The sequence below is a fragment of the Megalobrama amblycephala genome, linkage group LG17 (genome assembly GCF_018812025.1).
Source record: "Megalobrama amblycephala isolate DHTTF-2021 linkage group LG17, ASM1881202v1, whole genome shotgun sequence".
Taxonomy (NCBI): domain Eukaryota; kingdom Metazoa; phylum Chordata; class Actinopteri; order Cypriniformes; family Xenocyprididae; genus Megalobrama; species Megalobrama amblycephala.
Genome location: NC_063060.1, coordinates 409017 through 428395, shown reverse-complemented (window position 1 = coordinate 428395; position 19379 = coordinate 409017). Strand labels below are relative to the sequence as shown.

At 40.6% G+C, this 19379-nt stretch overlaps 1 protein-coding gene across 2 annotated transcripts; it reads left to right on the top strand.

The window, feature by feature from the left end:
• The first annotated feature begins 9463 nt into the window (after window positions 1–9463).
• Window positions 9464–19379, top strand: LOC125252017 (transmembrane protein 200C). 2 transcript variants are annotated; one of them, XM_048165087.1, is made up of 2 exons: window positions 9464–9635; window positions 17815–19379. In XM_048165087.1, exon 2 carries the CDS (start codon window positions 17848–17850, stop codon window positions 18934–18936), a length of 1089 nt encoding a protein of 362 aa, XP_048021044.1. In that variant the 5' UTR covers window positions 9464–9635; window positions 17815–17847; the 3' UTR covers window positions 18937–19379. The 2 variants fall into 2 exon arrangements, with proteins under 2 accessions (XP_048021044.1, XP_048021043.1); XM_048165086.1 differs by having other exon boundaries at window positions 9464–9640.

The following is a 19379-nucleotide window of genomic DNA, read 5'->3' as shown; positions in this document are numbered from 1 at the left end:
GTCACGATGTAAAGAAAACATCTCTGGTTACTTTTGTAACCTTGGTTTTTCTGAGAAGAGGGAAAAAGACACTGTGAGCTACGCTATGGTGTGTATCCCCTTCTTCCCTTAATACTGAAGCCAAATTGCACTGCGCCAGAAAACTTTTCTGACCAATGGCTTTGAGTGAGCGAGGCAGGGGCGGAGCCATACGCTATACAGCTCTCACTTACAGTCATTGCCTCAACTGGAGAGCAATGTTTATAAGACTCTGAGGTTTGTATTTCATCATACGTTCCCTTTTGAGTCTCTCGACATTGTGAGCTTTGCTGTGGGGACAACATAAAACGCTGCTGTGTACAGAACTCAAGTATAGCACAATAAATAATCAAGCTTGAGCCCGTTGACTGTCTTACATACCAACTAGCGGATGTAGGGGAAACCATGACAGCCAACAGAATTACACGCCTTACTAAACTTAACAACTATTACAGCTTATTACAGCTTACCGGGGGTGGGGAGCGAATTCAAAGTGACAGACACAAGCAAGGGTCATAGAAAATCCAGGAACTAAAATAAACAAATACTATTGCAAGCATTAACACGTGCAAGTATCACTGATAAGATAATACCTGCTGCTAAAAGAACAGTGAACATATGCCATGGTTGAGAACAACTCAAGCGCTTACCTAAGGCAACGAATAAATGCTCCAATCGGAGCAGCCGAGTGTAACCGGTCCTACTTGACTTGCTCCGACCAGGACTCGAACCGATGTCTCTGACATGGGAGGCAGGCGGGCTAACAAGGACTCTAAAGACTGCAGCCTCTAGAGGTTTACATGCACAGTTCTTACTAGCTTGCTTCCATTACTCTCACCCCCCTAAACCTCACTCCTATCCGGGTCATGGCACCGAATGTAACTGGTCCTAGTCAACGTGCTCCAAGAGGGATTCGAACCAGAGTCTCCTGCATGGGAGTCGGGCATGCTAACAAGGACACCAAAGGGTCCGTTCACACAGAACGCGTCTTTGCGTCTAAAAAGGCGAGACGCAGCGCTCAGGAGTGGTTTTAAAAAAAGCGCAGCATAGAACGCGAGAGTCTCGAGACGCGCCTTTGAGACGTGATGCAATAACGACAATAACGGAAATAATAGAAATAGGCAAACTGTAGAATTTACAGATACAAGTTTTGACATGGAAAAAAAGAAAATAAGATAATAATGAGCGCCTCCTCCGCCATGTTGCCAGCGCTCATGTGTGAGGCGCTGCAAAAGACGCGAGACGCGAGCATAACGGTCATGCACGTCCGTCAAGCGCGTGTTTACATAGAAAAACAATGGGAAAGTAGCGCATTGGAATAGAAAAACGCGTTCTGTGTGAACAGCCCCAAAGACTGTAGCCTCTAATGTGCCTCTTGAAGCCAGGGGAGTGAGGTTTACACACATACTACTAGGTTGCTTCCATTACACTCAATCCCCTAAACCTCACTCCCAACCGGGTCACGGCACCAAATGTAACCGGTCCTATTCAACGTGCTCCTAGCGGGATTCAAACCGGAGTCTCCGGCATGGGAGGAGGGTGTGCTAACAAGGACGCTAAAGACTGTAGCCTCTAGTATCAGTCACTAGCATGCCTCTTGAGATCAGGGGAGTGAGGTTTACCTGCACAGCTCTTACTAGCTGGCCTCCGTTACAAGAGCTCAGCAACGTTCCTAGTTGAAACCATGCAGTTCAGAGCGAAGGGTGTGGTCAGGTGCACAAACAACCAATAGAAAGTCAACTGGCATTTCTTTGAACATACAAAACTTTTTCTGAGACATGTTTGTTTTTATTATTATTGCAAACTTTATTGGCAAACCCCCACCCCTGTCACATGTAACCAGCGAGGGAACAGATGGGTGCAACATAACAAGACGAGCAAGACGAGATAGCAATTCCTCCTCAGAACACTCCCATCAGGATCGAGGTTGGGGCTCAGTTGCAGGTTTCGATTGGTGGGGTTTCTGCCTCCTCTGCTGCCTGAAGAACCTGGACTTGGGCTTCACGGCAGGCTCTGGCTCCTTCTTCATGCCTGAAGTAGATGCAGCATACAGCTTGCCACCGAGACGAGCGCTGTGCTGAGGAAGATCTGGAACACGGTGGAGGAGCTGCAGCCCGTTTGGCAGAAAGTGGCTCAGTGCCTTAGATTGCTTCTGCGCCTCCAAAAACTTCGCTGAAAAAGATCCCACAGCATCCCCAAAGAGCCCGTTAGGGCTTATGGGTGTATCCAACAGCTGTGCTTTCTCCGAATCACGCATGTCTGTCAGTGTAAGCCATAAGTGACGAGCAAGACTGCTCATGCTGCGTCCAATACCTTGAGCTGCCTTCTTAGTCGCCCTGAGCGCCAGTTCTGTGGCTAAGTGCAACTTTCTGAAGGACTTAGGATCCGAACCCTGTTCATCCAAGGCCTGCAGCATCTTGGCTTGAAAAACCTGGAGCACTGCCTTTGTGGGAATGGCCGATGCTGCCTGGCCGGCTTCAATATATGCTTTGTCAGCGATATGGGCGGTAGTACAGCACGGCTTCGAGGGAAGCGATGGCGTAGTTTTCCATCCATGTGCAGCTGGGCAGAGGTGGGCTGCAAGGGCAGGTTCGACGGGCAGAGGTTTGGAGTATCCCAAGTGGTCGGCACCATCGACAGAGGAAAGCAGAAGAGATCCCATTGCTTGGGCTCGGGCCAAATAGGGGGAGTGCCAAGACCGCGAGATCTCATCGTGGACCTCTGGGAAGAACAGAGCGGGTCTCTGGGGGGCAGCAACACGGCAGCCTGACTGCAGAAACCACATGTCCATTCTGTTCTTCAGCTGCTGCTGAGATGGAGACCAGTCGAGGCCCAGATCCTTAACAGCCTCCGTGAGGATGTTCAACAGCTCCTCTTCAAAAGCCGTCGGAGGCTTGCGCACTTTGCCGCTGGGAGCCTCGGACTCCTGACAGGACCAGTTGCCTGATCCAGAGGCCGCCGCACACGTCGTCGTCGTCAATGCCGTCCTCCTTGGCGGCGTCAAAAGCGACCAGTTCACAGGCCTCATCCAAAGGATGGAAACTGCTCTCGGAAAAAGACACAGGAGGCCCCATTGAGCAACGATCATGCCTAAGCTGCACTGGCATGCCGTCGTCAGAAGGGCCTACAGCATGTGGCTTTCCTTCCGCGGCTCGATGGCGGCCGGAGGTAAAGGTGGAGCGCTGTTCAGGACAGTGGAAATCCTGGTACAGACCGTCCTGACTGTCATTTCTTCACAGAAAGGACACTCAGGCCTATCCAGTGCTGCCTCTGCGTGAAAATAGCCCAGACACAAGTATCATGCGCATCGGGGAGCTCGATAGATCCACCACATGTGCAACACTCCTTGATGGACATCATCTCAGAAGGGAACGGTAGAAGCGTTGTCCTTATAAGGCATCGCCAATGAAAGATTCTGAGGCAATGGCTGTGAGTGCTGAGCTATACAGCAGATGGCTCCGCCCCCTGCTCAGTCTCAAACGCTATTGGACAGTAAAGTTTACTGCGATTAGGCTTCAGTATTAAGGGAAGGAGAGGGGATAAACCCCATTGTGTAGCTCACAATGTCGAGAGAACGATTCGAAAGGGAACAACTTATTCTGTTTATGATTTATGGGAAATATAAAAAAAAGGAGTGAGGTACACACATTTATGTTCAAACAACATGTGAGAGTGAATTTTACATAATAGGTCCTATTTAAGTCTTGTTTTCTGAAAAATAGTATCAAAATAGAGTAAGTTTATGTAATATCTGCCAATGGGGTCAGAAAAAAGATTTTGTTTTTCTCTTTGAATTAAGATTATTTTTCTGACACCATTGGCAGATTTTTTTTTTCAGAAAGCAAGACTAAATATCTAAATGTACCTTGATTAAAGAATGTTTAGATATTTTGTGCTGGAAAACAAGACAGAAATACTGTCATTTTTTGCAGTGCGATCATTCTTTGGGTAAAGGAGAATCGGTTTGATATAGAAGCAGGTAAATTATTCAAGTCTTGCCTCAGAGTCTGAGCAGATAAAGCACACAGAACCTTTCATAATGTGGTACAAGATCACCAGCTGATCCTACATCGCCCCAGATACCGAAGAATAATGAAATCTAACTTTTCCGCCTGCTTCAATATGTGAACTTAATTAGGAGGAACAGGTGTGGAGCTCTCGTACTCACCAAAAGCATTTGCAAAATGTCATGTGAGGGACGCGTGGGAGCGCTGCTGGAGTCCCAGACCTCATTTCCACCGGAGTCTAGACTTTCCTGGAGTCTGAGAGGAAACCGCCGAGATTCATGTAGTGTCCTTAAAACACACAGATCTTTATGGTGCTTTATGTGCCCACACACGCTCAGACGTACAGCTGACAAAAATATACTAAGAACTAAATGTTATTTCTTGATGTTCTCTGAAAGTTCAAATAGTCCAGTTTTAAAAAAGTTTTTTTCTTGGTTATTCTAACGTTACGGGAATATTCCATTTTGCAAACATCATGGGAACGTTACTTTTGAACAGTTAGAATAACTCACCTGATTGAGTTTGTTGAGATAACTCAAATATTCAAGTTGTCACTAAATATAACGTCACATTTCAAGTTAGTTTAACTTAAAATGTAAACTAAAATGTACTAAGTTCAGAGTTGACAGGAATTTGTGTCTGAATATTTTACTGTATATCTGTAACTGATATAATGTTAATATACCAATATCTGATTTTTCTGTAGCGTTTTTACATTCTCTTTCCATGAAAATGAAGAGGGCTTGTTTTCAGCTCAGTTGAGTTTTCCTTCTCTTGGCTCATTACAGCTTTGTTAATTGTCTTGGCAGCGGCAGCATCTCTGCGTCTGATGGAGGTCACAGAGACACGGATATGATTATGCTAATGAGCAGAGACACGTCCAGTGAGCGGAAAACCTGAAATTAGAAGAGGGACGTCCAGCAGAGACACGGGACATCTAGGCGTTCATTCGCATGCTGTCTTTCTCTCTGCTCAGTTTTCAGTCATCTAGTCGTTGTAAAAGTTATTTAAATATTTAGGCCTGGTTTTCATGAACTGAAAACATTTAGCTGATTCGGCTCAACTCCTATAGGAACATTAGAGAGTCTGGATTCTGTCAGTCAAGATAAAGCAGCATTGTCAAACATTCTGGCAAAGTGGTGAACAAAGGTTCTTCAAGAAACATTAACAGAACGTTTGTTCAAAGTTATCTGGTCTTTAATAATGTTCTCAAAACATTAGCATTTGTATCATTCATTTGTATCTAATGTTTTTGAAATGTTACTATTTGTTTCAGAACGTTCAGAGAACATTCAAATGTAACATTCCCATAATGTTTGCAAAATGGAGTGTTCCATTAAAGTTTGTATAAACAAGAAAAAAACACAATTTAATACATTTAAAAAGATGGACGATTTTAGAAATAACGATTTCATAAATAAATGGGAACATTAACAAAACATTCTTAGAACATGTTGTTATCTGGGTTGACACTTCAAATAAAGGTTGTGTTGATTTTATTGTTATGTCAGTAGGTGGCGAAAGTTACGTTGTTGTTTTTGTTGTTGTTGAGACTTTCAACCGATTCATTCAAAAATGCTCATTTATTCAGAAACGAACCAGTAAGAACTAATTTATATCTGTGAATAATGTTTCAATCGTCTTTTCATGTGATGCATATTAGGAAACTTAAAGTTGTGTAAGATAATCATTTTATGTAAACTTTTCATTTATATCTTGACATATGTAAGTTATTTCCATACATTTGTACAAATTTTAAATCACATACCTCTTGCATTAAAAAAATACTTGTGAAGGTATAGCAAAGATTGACAGAACCTCTAGTAAACTCCTACTCGTTATTTTGTTTTAGTTGTCTAATATCCAGATTTTGTAAATCATTGAAATAAACATCGTTTTTAAAATCGTGTTCGCTATTCAGTAAAAAATAAACATGATTCTTAATTTATCCAGAATTTTGCACCTGTATTAAATGATCTGTCATTTTTTTTCTTTTTTTTATAGTAGATTATATAGATTATAGTATGTCATAATTTCAACTTTGTATGTCATAATTTTTCAATTTATATCATAATTTTGACATTTCATCTGTCATAATTATGACTTTTATCTCATAATTTCGAATTTTTATATGATAGGGGCTAATTATGTGGTTAAAAAGTCTTTTATTTTTAAAAAAAATTTAGTATTGCATAATATCAACTTATTTATGTCATAATTTTGACTTTCATTTCATGAATATGACAGTCATAATTTAGATTTTTCATCTCATAAATATGCTTTAGTATGTCATAATTTAAATTTTTAGTCTCATAAATATGCCTTAGTATGCCATAATTTGAACTTTTCGTCTCATAAATATGCCTTAGTATGCCATAATTTGCACTTTTCATCTCATAAATATGCCTTAGTATGCCATAATTTGCACTTTTCATCTCATAAATATGCCTTAGTATGCCATAATTTGAATTTTTCATTTTATAAATATGTCGTAGTATGCAATAATTTGAACTTTTCAGTTTATAAATATGCCTTAGTATGCCATTATTTGAATTTTTAATCTCATAAATATGCCTTAGTATGTCATAATTTGAATTTTTCATTTTATAAATATGCCTTAGTATGCCATAATTTGAACTTTTCATCTCATAAATATGCCTTAGTATGCCATAATTTGAACTTTTCATCTCATAAATATGCCTTAGTATGCCATAATTTGAACTTTTCATCTCATAAATATGCCGTAGTATGCCATAATTTGAACTTTTCCATTTTATAAATATGCCTTAGTATGCCATAATTTGAACTTTTCAGTTTATAAATATGCCTTAGTATGCCATAATTTGAAATTTTAATCTCATAAATATGCCTTAGTATGTCATAATTTGAACTTTTCATCTCATAAATATGCCGTAGTATGCCATAATTTGAACTTTTCATCTCATAAATATGCCTTAGTATGCCATAATTTGAACTTTTCATCTCATAAATATGCCGTAGTATGTCATAATTTGAATTTTTCCATTTTATAAATATGCCTTAGTATGCCATAATTTGAACTTTTCAGTTTATAAATATGCCTTAGTATGCCATAATTTGAAATTTTAATCTCATAAATATGCCTTAGTATGTCATAATTTGAACTTTTCATCTCATAAATATGCCTTAGTATGCCATAATTTGAACTTTTCATCTCATAAATATGCCGTAGTATGTCATAATTTGAATTTTTCCATTTTATAAATATGCCTTAGTATGCCATAATTTGAACTTTTCATCTCATAAATATGCCTTAGTATGCCATAATTTGAATTTTTTATCTCATAAATATGCCTTAGTATGCCATAATTTGAACTTTTCATTTTATAAATATGCCTTAGTATGCCATAATTTGAACTTTTCATTTTATAAATATGCCTTAGTAAGTCACAATTCGAATTTTTCATTATATAAATATGCCTGTAGTATGTCATAATTTGAATTTTAGTCTCATAAATATGCCTTAGTATGCTGTAATTTGAACTTTTCATTTTATAAATATGCCGTAGTATGCAATAATTTGAACTTTTCATTTTTTAAATATGCTTTAGTATGCCATAATTTGAACTTTTCATTTTATAAATATGCCGTAGTATGGCCATAATTTGAATTTTTAGTCTCATAAATATGCCTTAGTATGCCATAATTTGCATTTTTCATGTCATAAATATGCTTTAGTATGCCATAATTTGAACTTTTCATTTTATAAATATGCCTTAATATGCCATAATTAGAATTTTTAGTCTCATAAATATGACATAGTATGCCATAATTTGAATTTTTCATTTCATAAATATGCCGTAGTATGCCATAATTTGAACTTTTCATGTTATAAATATGCCTTAGTATGGCCATAATTTGAATTTTTAGTCTCATAAATATGCCGTAGTATGCCATAATTTGCACTTTTCATCTCATAAATATGCCTTAGTATGCCATAATTTGAATTTTTCATTTTATAAATATGTCGTAGTATGCAATAATTTGAACTTTTCAGTTTATAAATATGCCTTAGTATGCCATAATTTGAATTTTTAATCTCATAAATATGCCTTAGTATGCCATAATTTGAACTTTTCATCTCATAAATATGCCTTAGTATGCCATAATTTGAATTTTTCATCTCATAAATATGCCTTAGTATGCCATAATTTGAACTTTTCATCTCATAAATATGCCGTAGTATGTCATAATTTGAATTTTTCCATTTTATAAATATGCCTTAGTATGCCATAATTTGAACTTTTCAGTTTATAAATATGCCGTAGTATGTCATAATTTGAATTTTTCCATTTTATAAATATGCCTTAGTATGCCATAATTTGAACTTTTCAGTTTATAAATATGCCTTAGTATGCCATAATTTGAAATTTTAATCTCATAAATATGCCTTAGTATGTCATAATTTGAACTTTTCATCTCATAAATATGCCTTAGTATGCCATAATTTGAACTTTTCATCTCATAAATATGCCGTAGTATGTCATAATTTGAATTTTTCCATTTTATAAATATGCCTTAGTATGCCATAATTTGAACTTTTCATCTCATAAATATGCCTTAGTATGCCATAATTTGAATTTTTTATCTCATAAATATGCCTTAGTATGCCATAATTTGAACTTTTCATTTTATAAATATGCCTTAGTATGCCATAATTTGAACTTTTCATTTTATAAATATGCCTTAGTAAGTCACAATTCGAATTTTTCATTATATAAATATGCCGTAGTATGTCATAATTTGAATTTTAGTCTCATAAATATGCCTTAGTATGCTGTAATTTGAACTTTTCATTTTATAAATATGCCGTAGTATGCAATAATTTGAACTTTTCATTTTTTAAATATGCTTTAGTATGCCATAATTTGAACTTTTCATTTTATAAATATGCTTTAGTATGGCCATAATTTGAATTTTTAGTCTCATAAATATGCCTTAGTATGCCATAATTAGCATTTTTCATGTCATAAATATGCTTTAGTATGCCATAATTTGAACTTTTCATTTTATAAATATGCCTTAATATGCCATAATTTGAATTTTTAGTCTTATAAATATGACATAGTATGCCATAATTTGAATTTTTCATTTCATAAATATGCCGTAGTATGCCATAATTTGAACTTTTCATGTTATAAATATGCCTTAGTATGGCCATAATTTGAATTTTTAGTCTCATAAATATGCCGTAGTATGTCAAAATTTGTATTTTGCATCTCATAAATATGCCTGTGATATGTGATATGACTTTTAATGTCATAATTAAGATTTGCTAAAACGTGTTTGGGTTTCCATATTTTAAAACTGAACTGAAATATTGTATATTATTTTCTGAGATGATAAGTACACTGTAGTGAGGTCTGAGGGTCTCCAGTATGCAGTACGCAGTGCGCGAGTCCTCCACTCTGATCCGACCCATGTTGCTCAGGTCGAATGTTTGGAGGCGATGGGCGGGGCCACACAGTGAACAGGAGCTGCTGCTCTCCTCCTCATATCCCTGTTTCAGCAACATCAGGATGACAATCATTGCTGAAGATGACGGAGATCCGGAGTGATGGACTGACACAGGTTCGGTGAGAACATCCAGACCTTCCACACACATGCATGTCTCTGACTTCACTTAAACAACTACATCATCATTCTTCTGTCGCTGTCTGAGGGAATAATCGCGTTTAAAGGCTTTTGTGTGAAAATCAAGTGAGAAACAAACGTCAGTTTAACGCAAAACACAGAAGAAATGATGTGATAATGTCTGAAGTGACTGTCGGTTTAACGCTGACTGTGATTGCTATTGTGACATAATTATTGACATTTCATTATAAACTCGACCTGTCAGATCTAATCATTTGGATGCATGTTTTATTGATGTGTTTTATTGTTATGCACATGTTGCTTTTCATTTTTCATGTTGTGCGCGTGCATGCTTTACTCTTCAAACACAATAGAAAGTCAGTGCAAATCAATAAAACACACTCTGTGAGTGAAATTCAGTATAGTGCAATATCAGTTCAGTAGTTTTACAATATGAACATTTCAGACCTATTAATTGGTCCAAAACAAGACTTAAATCCTCATTAAATAATGAATGACGTTGTGAAGTGTATTATAATGCGTTTAACTAACAAACAACAGCAAAATGAAAGGGAAGTCTGTCAAGGTGACCTTAAAGTTGGGAGTTAACACAAGGTCAGCTCATACTAGATTAACAGGTGTCTGTTTAATGCTGTGTCCAGCTTGCCATATGCAAAAAAAAATCAAATTGAGACATCATCAGTCAATTATTTGTCTGTTAATAATCTGGTTTTTGGTGCCGCATGGAAGCTAGATTAAGACAAAAATGTAAATCCTGTCTTTATTTACTCTCCCTCATCAGGTTTAAAGGATGAAGAATAATAAGGTTTTGTGAGGAGTCTGAGGAGATGCTTGACATTTTCTTTGAGTGCGGACTGAAGTAGCATCTATAAATGCGGGATTGTTTGGTTTGTTTGGCGCTGACATTAAAGCCGTATGGATCAGCGTGTGGGAGTGTGTGCTTATTGTTCTACCACCTCTGAACACAGAGTGAGATGATGCTGCAGAGACCAGGAAAGACACAGATCCGCTGCCAGTCTTTACAAGTGTTTGTTGATCAATATATTCAACCCTCTTATTATTTTAAGACTTATAAGGACTTACAGGTGTAAATGCACAGACATCCGATGCCAGCGGACACTGGAGTGTGAGTTTGTTGCTTCACCTGCAGAGAGTTTGTGATTCATGTGCTGCTTGTCCTTGTAAAACTCAAGGGTGTTGCTGTGTGGGTGCTAAGATGTCCTGGGTGGTTGCTATGGTTTCTGAGTGCTTTTAGGCATGTTGCTGTGCTGTTGCTGTGAAGTTTTGGGTGGTTGTAAGGGTGTTGCTAGGTTGCTGGGATGTTCTGGGTGGTTGCTATGCAGTTGCTAAAGTATTATGAGTATTACTTCTGTATATGGTTTCTGGGTGGTTGCTAGGTGTTGCTATGTGGATGCTAAAGTGTTTAAGTGTTGCTGTATGGTTGCTGGGATGTTCTGGGTGGTTGCCAGGGCGTTGCTATGTTGTTGCTAAGGTGTTGTGACTCAGTGTTACTACTGTATATGGGTGTTGGGATTGTTATGGTGGTTGCTATGGCGTTGCTATGCAGTTGCTAAGGTATTATGGGATGGTTTCTGGGATGTTCTGAGTGGTTGCCAGGGCGTTGCTATGTGGTTGCTATAGTGTTTGAGTGTTGCTGTATGGTTGCTGGGATGTTCTGGGTGGTTGCCAGGGCGTTGCTATGTGGTTGCTATAGTGTTTGAGTGTTGCTGTATGGTTGCTGGGATGTTCTGGGTGGTTGCCAGGGCGTTGCTATGTGGTTGCTATAGTGTTTGAGTGTTGCTGTATGGTTGCTGGGATGTTCTGGGTGGTTGCCAGGGCGTTGCTATGTGGTTGCTATAGTGTTTGAGTGTTGCTTTATGGTTGCTGGGATGTTCTGAGTGGTTGCCGGGGCGTTGCTATGTGGTTGCTGTAGTGTTTGAGTGTTGTTGTATGGTTGCTGGGATGTTCTGGGTGGTTGTCAGGGCGTTGCTATGTTGTTGCTAAGGTGTCGTGACTCAGTGTTAACACTTTATATGGGTGCTGGGATTGTTATGGTGGTTGCTATGGTGTTGATATGCAGTTGTTAAGATATTATGAGTATTACTTCTGTATATGGTTTCTGGGATGCTCTGGGTGGTTGCTAGGGCATTGTTATGTGGTTGCTAAAGTGTTTGAGTGTTGCTTTTTGGTTGATGGGATGTTCAGGGTGGTTGCCAGGGCGTTGCCATGTTGCTGCTAAAGGGTTCTGACTGAGTGTTACCACTGTATATGGGTGCTGGGATTGTTATGGTGCTTACTATGGTGTTGCTATGCAGTTGCTAAGGTATTATGAGTATTGCTTCTGTATATGGTTTCTGGGATGCTATGGGTGGTTGCTAGGGCGTTGCTATGCAGTTGCAAGGGTGTTCTTGGGTGTTTCTTATCTCTTTGGTTGCTGGGATGCTCTGATTGGTTCCCAGGGCATTGTTATGCAGTTGCTAAAGTTTTCTGAGTGTTGCTACTGAATTTGGTTGATGGGATGCTCTAGGACAGCACTTCTCAAAGTCCGGACTCCGGTCCGGATCTGGACCCGGAGGGAATTCAATCCTGACCCGCCTCCATTTCGTATTTCAACAGCAGTAATTGTGTGTAAAGGATTAAAAGTCTGGATTTCCTACTTTGATAAACGCATGTCAAAATCATTTGTTTAGTGTTTTATATCTTTTTGGAGATGGTCCGAAATTAAAGCGAAGGCGAAATATTTAAAGTTTTCCTCCGTGATTCAGTTGCCATGACATCCAGTGAGTGTATACTTTTGACGTAATTGGGCGCGAGTCGCGCGACGCGACACTTCAGCGCAGTAAGCGTTTGAATGGGTGTGGAGCAGTGGTTCTCAACCTGCTGCCCGTCATGAATGTAAATGCGGCCCGCGATATGCCGACCACAATAAAAAAAAAAAATAAATAAAAAATTATAGCATACAATTTATTTTTGTTTTAAAATTTAAAGTGAATTAAATAAATATAAATGAGCTATAATGCTTTATTTGTCATATAAAATAATTTTGGTGAGCATTTATTATTTTCAGACATCAGGCAATGTAGGCTAATGACGCAATCACTCAGTTAAAGGTGCTCTAAGTGATCCTGGGTGGAGTAACTTCCTGTTGACGTTCGAAGTGTTGTCAAACAAAACAGAGGCTAGCTGGACCCTCCCTCCTCCTCCTCCCCCTCCCCTCCGTGCTTCCTGAAACAGTCATGAACGCGCATTTAAAATCATTCTTGTCCGTTATTGGCTGGAGCGTGTTTATTATGTTTTGTTGCCGTTTTCGAAGCTTGTGGCGACTACAGAGACCGTGTTTTTTTACAGTGTGTTCAGGGGACAGGCAGCTACCGGATAGTGAGGAGATGTTTGCTGTATGTGACAAAAAAAGTTTTGGCCTAAAAACGCGTGACATCACTTAGAGCACCTTTAACGAAACAAACACAAGTGCGCACTTAGGAAGAATTCAAACAGTAGCCATTAATATTGTAAATTTAAGCCTCAAAATGGTCAAATTTGTTATTAAAGGAGAAAAACTAAATGTGGAAGATAAAGGAAGGAACACATACAAACAAGAAGAGTCGCAGCATCAGCAGTAAAGGTAAGAAGAATGGAAGAATCAGTTTGCTGTTAATGAGCGAGATGGGCAGCCTTCCTGTTTGCTCTGTAGTAAAGTACTTGACAAGCAAAACCTACAATTTCAAAAGACTGAACTGTGAATTCGATGTGTGTGTTTGATGTATTTTAAATCAGTAAAAATAGCCGCATCAGCGCACCGCGGCTGGAATGAGCCCAACTCTGCGCGCGCTCGCGGATCCGATGCTGCGCGAGGGATTGCGACATGACAGAATGCTTGATATCGTCAGAGATTGTAATTAGCCTACAGTGCACTCAGTGTTGTATGTAAAAGAGCTGAGTAACATTTGCTTATTAAGGCATTTATGTGATTGTTTGGTGACTATTGCGACGCTGTTGAAGAAAGTCATACAGAATTAAATAGCAACTTAAAGTGATTGTATATACAGTTTGTGTGTTCATTGAGCATTACTGATAATTATTGTAAAGCTAATGTCAGTAAGTTAGTTTTTATTTGTTATTTATTGTGTGCAACATCTAGGTATAATAATAGTATTATCTGCTAATGCCATAACATTAAATCTGATTGGTTTGCATTGGTGACGTCATATGTAAATTATATGCGGCCCGTGAGACTTGCACTTGGACCATTGTGCGGCCCACTGGGAAAAAGGTTTGAGAACCACTGCTCTAGGAGGTTGCCAGGGCATTGCTATGCAGTTGCTAGGGTGTCTGTGTATTTTTTTTTTCTGTCTCGCATGAAAAGAGTCCCCCCTCAAGTCTATTTAACATGAATTTTGCATTTTTATCATGTAGCTCATTTTATTTATTGTAACTGATTTGGTTTCACTTCCCTCAGGTTGTGTTTTGTAATGGTCCTTCAGTGAAACTCAGTGTGGAGATGTTGAAAGCGTCTGTGAAGTGTCACGACCCCCTCTGCCCTCATTGACGTTCTCTGAAGGGGGTCTGACTCACGTCTGTCACTCGTAGACGCTGACATTTCCACCGACCGTGTGTCATGACGGGTTTACTGAAGTCTTTTCACTCCATGAATTATTCATACAAACATCACTGTACGCCACGCATAATTCTGAGGGATTAGGCAAATTGAAAACCTGCTGGCAAAGGTGAATTATACATTAGTCGGTGCAATTAAGCAATGTCATCTGCTTCTGTAATTGATTATCTGATTGGAATGTATAATCGGGTTCGTGAGGGGGCGCATGTGAAATCAGCGAATTTACAGATGATGTTTAATTGAAATGGGGCGGATTAATGGGAGCTGCTGGTAATGCTATCAGCCGGGACAGGATCAGGCTGTCAGGAACTCACTGTTATATCTGTAATTTCAGATGTTGAGTGTTTTTCATACCCATTTCTGCATGAAGCATCTGCTTCCGTCATTGATGATCACTGACTGGAATCGTGTGAATATGACAAACAGAAGTGAATAACTGCAGAATTATTAATAAAAGATCATAACTAAAAAAGTACCTCAGCTTTGCTTCAGAAGAAAGTGTTATTTCTCAGAGGTTGCAGAGTTTCAGTTCAGTTTTCAAGTTCAACTTTGTCCCAGATGTTAATATTAATATAATAATAATAAAAAGACTCAAATGAGTAATAGTTATCATCCACTAAGAGTCTAGAGCTAAAAATGAAATGTGGAGCAGCTCAAAAGCTCAGCTTTTGATTACATTTACATTTATTCCTTTTGCAGACGCTTTTATCCAAAGCGACTTACAACAAGCGAATCATTGTGAAGAGGCAAATAGACACAAGAAGTGCTCTCAATACTAGTTTCAGACATTGCTTAGAGTAGCATGAGCTAGAAGAGGAAGTGAAAGCATTTTCTTTTTTTGATGAGGTTGAGTGCTCACGAAAGTTTTCTTCACAGTTTTCAGCTGTTTTTTAAATATTTCCAGGGATTCTGCATTCCAGATGAATGTGGGGAGATCATTCCACCAGCAAGGGACAGTGAATGAGAATGTTCTGGAGAGTGGTTTCGTGCCTCTCTGTGATGGTAACACAAGCCGTCGCTCATATAGTGATCGCAGGCTTCTGGTAGGAGTGTAGACTCGTAAGAGTGAGTGGAAGTAGGAGGTGCTGAGCCTGTGGTAGATCTGTAAGCAAGCGTCAACGCCTTGAACTTGATGCGAGCAGCAAGTGGTAGCCAGTGCAGAGAGATGAAGAGAGGCGTGACGTGGGCTCTTTTGGGCTTGTTAAAGACGAGACGTGCATGGCTTGATTGTACATGATGGCAGTCCAGCCAGAAGAGCATTGCAGTAATCAAGCCAAGACATGACCAGGGCCTGGACGAGGAGTTGTGTTGCATGTTCTGTTAGAAAGGGCCTGATTTTCCTAATGTTGTATAGTGCAAATCTGCATGACCAAGCTGTCTTTGCAATGTGTTCTTTGAAGGTCAGTTGGTCATCAAAGATTACGCCAAGATTTCTGGTGGTGAAATTGAGCTGTAGAGTCAGATTGGCAGAGAAGACAAGAAGCTCAGTCTTTGCCAGGTTGAGCTGCAGGTGATGTTCTTTCATCCATGCCGAGATGTCCGCTAGACAGCTTGAAATACATGCAGCTACTGTGGGATCATCTGGTTGGAATGAAAGGAAGAGCTGCGTATCATCAGCGTAGCAATGGTAGGAGAAACCATGTGCCTGAATGATGGGACAAGTGATGTTAGTGTATATAGAGAAGAGGAGGGGTCCAAGCACTGAACCCTGAGGAACCCCTGTGGTCAGTTGATGAGCTTTGGATACCTCCCCTCTCCAGGCAACCCTGAAAGACCTTCCTGTGAGATAAGATTCAAACCAGAGAAGTGGAGAACCTGTGATGCCCAGTGAGGAGAGGGTGGACAGAAGGATCTGATGATTCACGGAGTCAAAGGCAGCAGATAGAGCCAGCATGATTTGGAATCAGCCTTCGCAATCCGTAGGGATTCAGTGACCGACAGTAGTGCAGTCTCGGTTGAATGGCCGCTCTTGAAACCAGATTGGTTGACGTCCAGCTGGTTATTCTGTGAGAGGAAAGATGATACTCGTTCAAGTGAAGAGAAACCGGTCTGTAGCTGTCTACAAGTGACGTGTTTATTGTGGGTTTTTTAAGCAGTGGGGTTATCCGAGCCTGCTTGAATGTGTTAGGGAAAATGCCAGTGTGGAGAGATGTGTTGATGATGTGTGTTGTGCTGGTAGAAGTGTAGGAGAGATGGCTTGTAGAAGGTGTGATTGAATGGGATCTAAAGGGCAGGTGGTACTAGAGAGTAGACGTTTAGATACTTCTGCCTCATTTAGGGGAGAGAATGAAGAGAGGAGGTGTGTGGCTGTGGATGTGGTTGGACTGAGTTCCTGTGTGTGTGGAGCTGAGAACTGACTGCTGATGGATGTTGTTTTGTCTGTGAAGATATTAGCAAAATCATCAGCAGTTAAGGAGGTGGTGGTGGAAGGGGACAGAGGAGAGAGTTGAATGTTTTGTGCATGTGTTTGAAGTGTGGAAATATGAAGATTTAGTGGCAAGAACTTCATCGGATGAGAGCAGAGATCGATACCTGCCTAGGTCAGATGGGTCTTTGGATTTGCGCCGTTTTCTCTCTGCAGACCTGAGTTTGGTCCGGTGTTCACGAAGAACATCAGATAGCCACGGGTTAGGTGGAGTAGCACATGCTGGTCTGGATGACAGAGGACAGATACTGTCTAGAGAAGAAGTTAAGTTGCTGTATTTACATCCAGAGATGAGAGGTGTGGGTGAGGGAAGAGAGGATGAAACGACAGAGGAAAGATGAGAAGGAGAACGAGAGTGCAGGTTTCATCTGAAGGTAGCTGGTAGATGGGTTGGTGGTGCACAAGTAGTGAGTCGTAGATTAAAAGCATTGAAGAAATGATCGGATATATGTGCAGAGGTTTTACCAGAATGTTGTCAGTGATGCAGTTGCGTGTGTAAATGAGGTCAAGTTGGTTGCCAGATTTGTGGGTACTTGTGGTGACGAGGCGTATGAAATTGAACGAGGCTAGAAGAGAGAGGAAGTCTGAAGCATAAAGCTTCTCTAGATGGATACTGAAATCACCAAAGAGTACAAGTGGACTCCAATCCTCAGCGAATGAGGACAGCAGCATGTCCAGTTCCTCTACAAAGGTACCCAGTTGGCCTGTTGGGCGATAAATTACTAGAAGACCTGTGAACTGTCCAGGGGTATGAGAGAAAGAGAAGCTGTGAGAGAGAGCAGCGTGAGTTGCTGAGTCCTCTGGACGAATCCAGGTCTCAGTCAAGCCCAAGATATTGAGAGTAGATTTAGTAGCAATGGCTGGATTGAAGTCGGCTAAGGTTTGATTGCAAAGTATCTTAGCAAAAGTTTGAGGTGCTGTTGAGATCTCTTCAAAAACTCTAGATGAGACACACGTTCATCTCAGTTTCCTCTCCATTTAATTTCATTGTTGTTTTGGGGAAACTACTGAAATATTAATGCTGCAAAAAATGATGTTATATACACTAAATAGACTTAATATTTGAAGTAATTCTGTTTCTCAATTTCCTGTTCTTCTTTCCTTCCCACCCACAGGATGATTGACAGGCCCACGACCCAATAGGCACGATGATCGCTACAGGTGGGCTGCTGAGAATTTCGCGGCGCCAGGATTCGCTGCGATCCAAGAACCGTGCGGAGAACAAGAAGAAGAGGAAAGCCAAGAAAAAACGAAAGAACGACGTTGTTGTGGTGAAAGGAAAAGTGAAGCTGTGCTCCGTCTCGGGGCTGGTGGCGGCGCTCGGCGTTTTGATCCTACTAGTCGGCATTGCCATGGCCGTACTGGGATACTGGCCTAGAGATCCCACGGATCGCGCGGATGCGGCGGCGCGGCGAGCGAAACAGGCTAACCTCACGAGCAATAACATGATGGTGGTGGCCGACAGAAACTCTTCGTCACGTTCACTCGGCTTCTTCCACAGTCTGTTTGCGGGTTACTTATACTCGGATAATCTCAAAGTCTTCGGGCCTCTAGTGATGGGCATCGGGATTTTCCTCTTCATCTGCGCAAATGCCGTCCTGCATGAGGATCGTGACAAGAAAACTAAAATCATAAATCTGAGGGATATTTACTCTACAGTCATAGACATTCACGGTTTGCGCGCCAAAGACTGCGTCCCGTTCAACGGCCTCATCAGTTACATGCAGTCCAGGAGCGTCGAGGGAAAAGCGGGAAACCACAGGCGTCCGTCGTGCGTGAGAAAATGCGCAAAGCGCAAGTCGTCGATTTATAGTATATCCCGAGGATCCGAGGAAACGCAGTGGGAGACGGGCTCCATCGTCACGTCGTCCGTTAACGCGTTCACCTTACCCGTCATCAAACTCAACAACTGCGACATGCAGGAGCACGACATCTCGCGCCGCAGGAGCTGCTCCGCCGCGCTGGAAACCCGAGCGCAGGTGTCAAGGACGCGCATGTCGCTTTCCCAGGATTCCAAGCTCGACGTGGCTGCGGCGGGGAGGCGGGTCACGGGGTCGCGCCTGTCCCTGAACGCGCTGTCGGATCCCGGCTCTCGGGATGAACGCTCGCGGAGGTTCAGCTGTCCCAGACTGGAGCGCTCGGGCAGTAAGGGCTACATTAAACTGGGAGATTCGCTCGCAGGTGTCGGAAGAAGTGAGGATAAAGAGACACACACACTTCCAAACTGCAGCCCCTAAAAACACCTTTAAATGTCTGAATGTCACTGCGGATGATGCTTGCTAACAAACCACAAACAAACAAACAAATACTGACTGTCTTCATCTGCTGGTTTATCAGTTCAGATTAAACAAACATGTGTTTGTGCATCTTTCTCGACAGTATAAAGACTCCAAAATCATCACATTCATACATTTATAAGTGTGACTGAACAGATTCACTGCAAAAAATGATACAGTACAAATATCTAAACATTCTTGAATCCAGATACATTTACTGGAGAAGCAAAATTGCTTTTTTAAAAATGAGAATTGGGTCAGAAAAATACACTTATTTCAAAGAAACAATGTGTTTTATTTTACTGACTCCATTGGCAGATATTTGTTCTTGTTTTAAAGCGGACCTATAATGCCTCTTTCACAAGATGTAATATAGTCTCTGGTGTCTCCAGAATGTGTCTGTG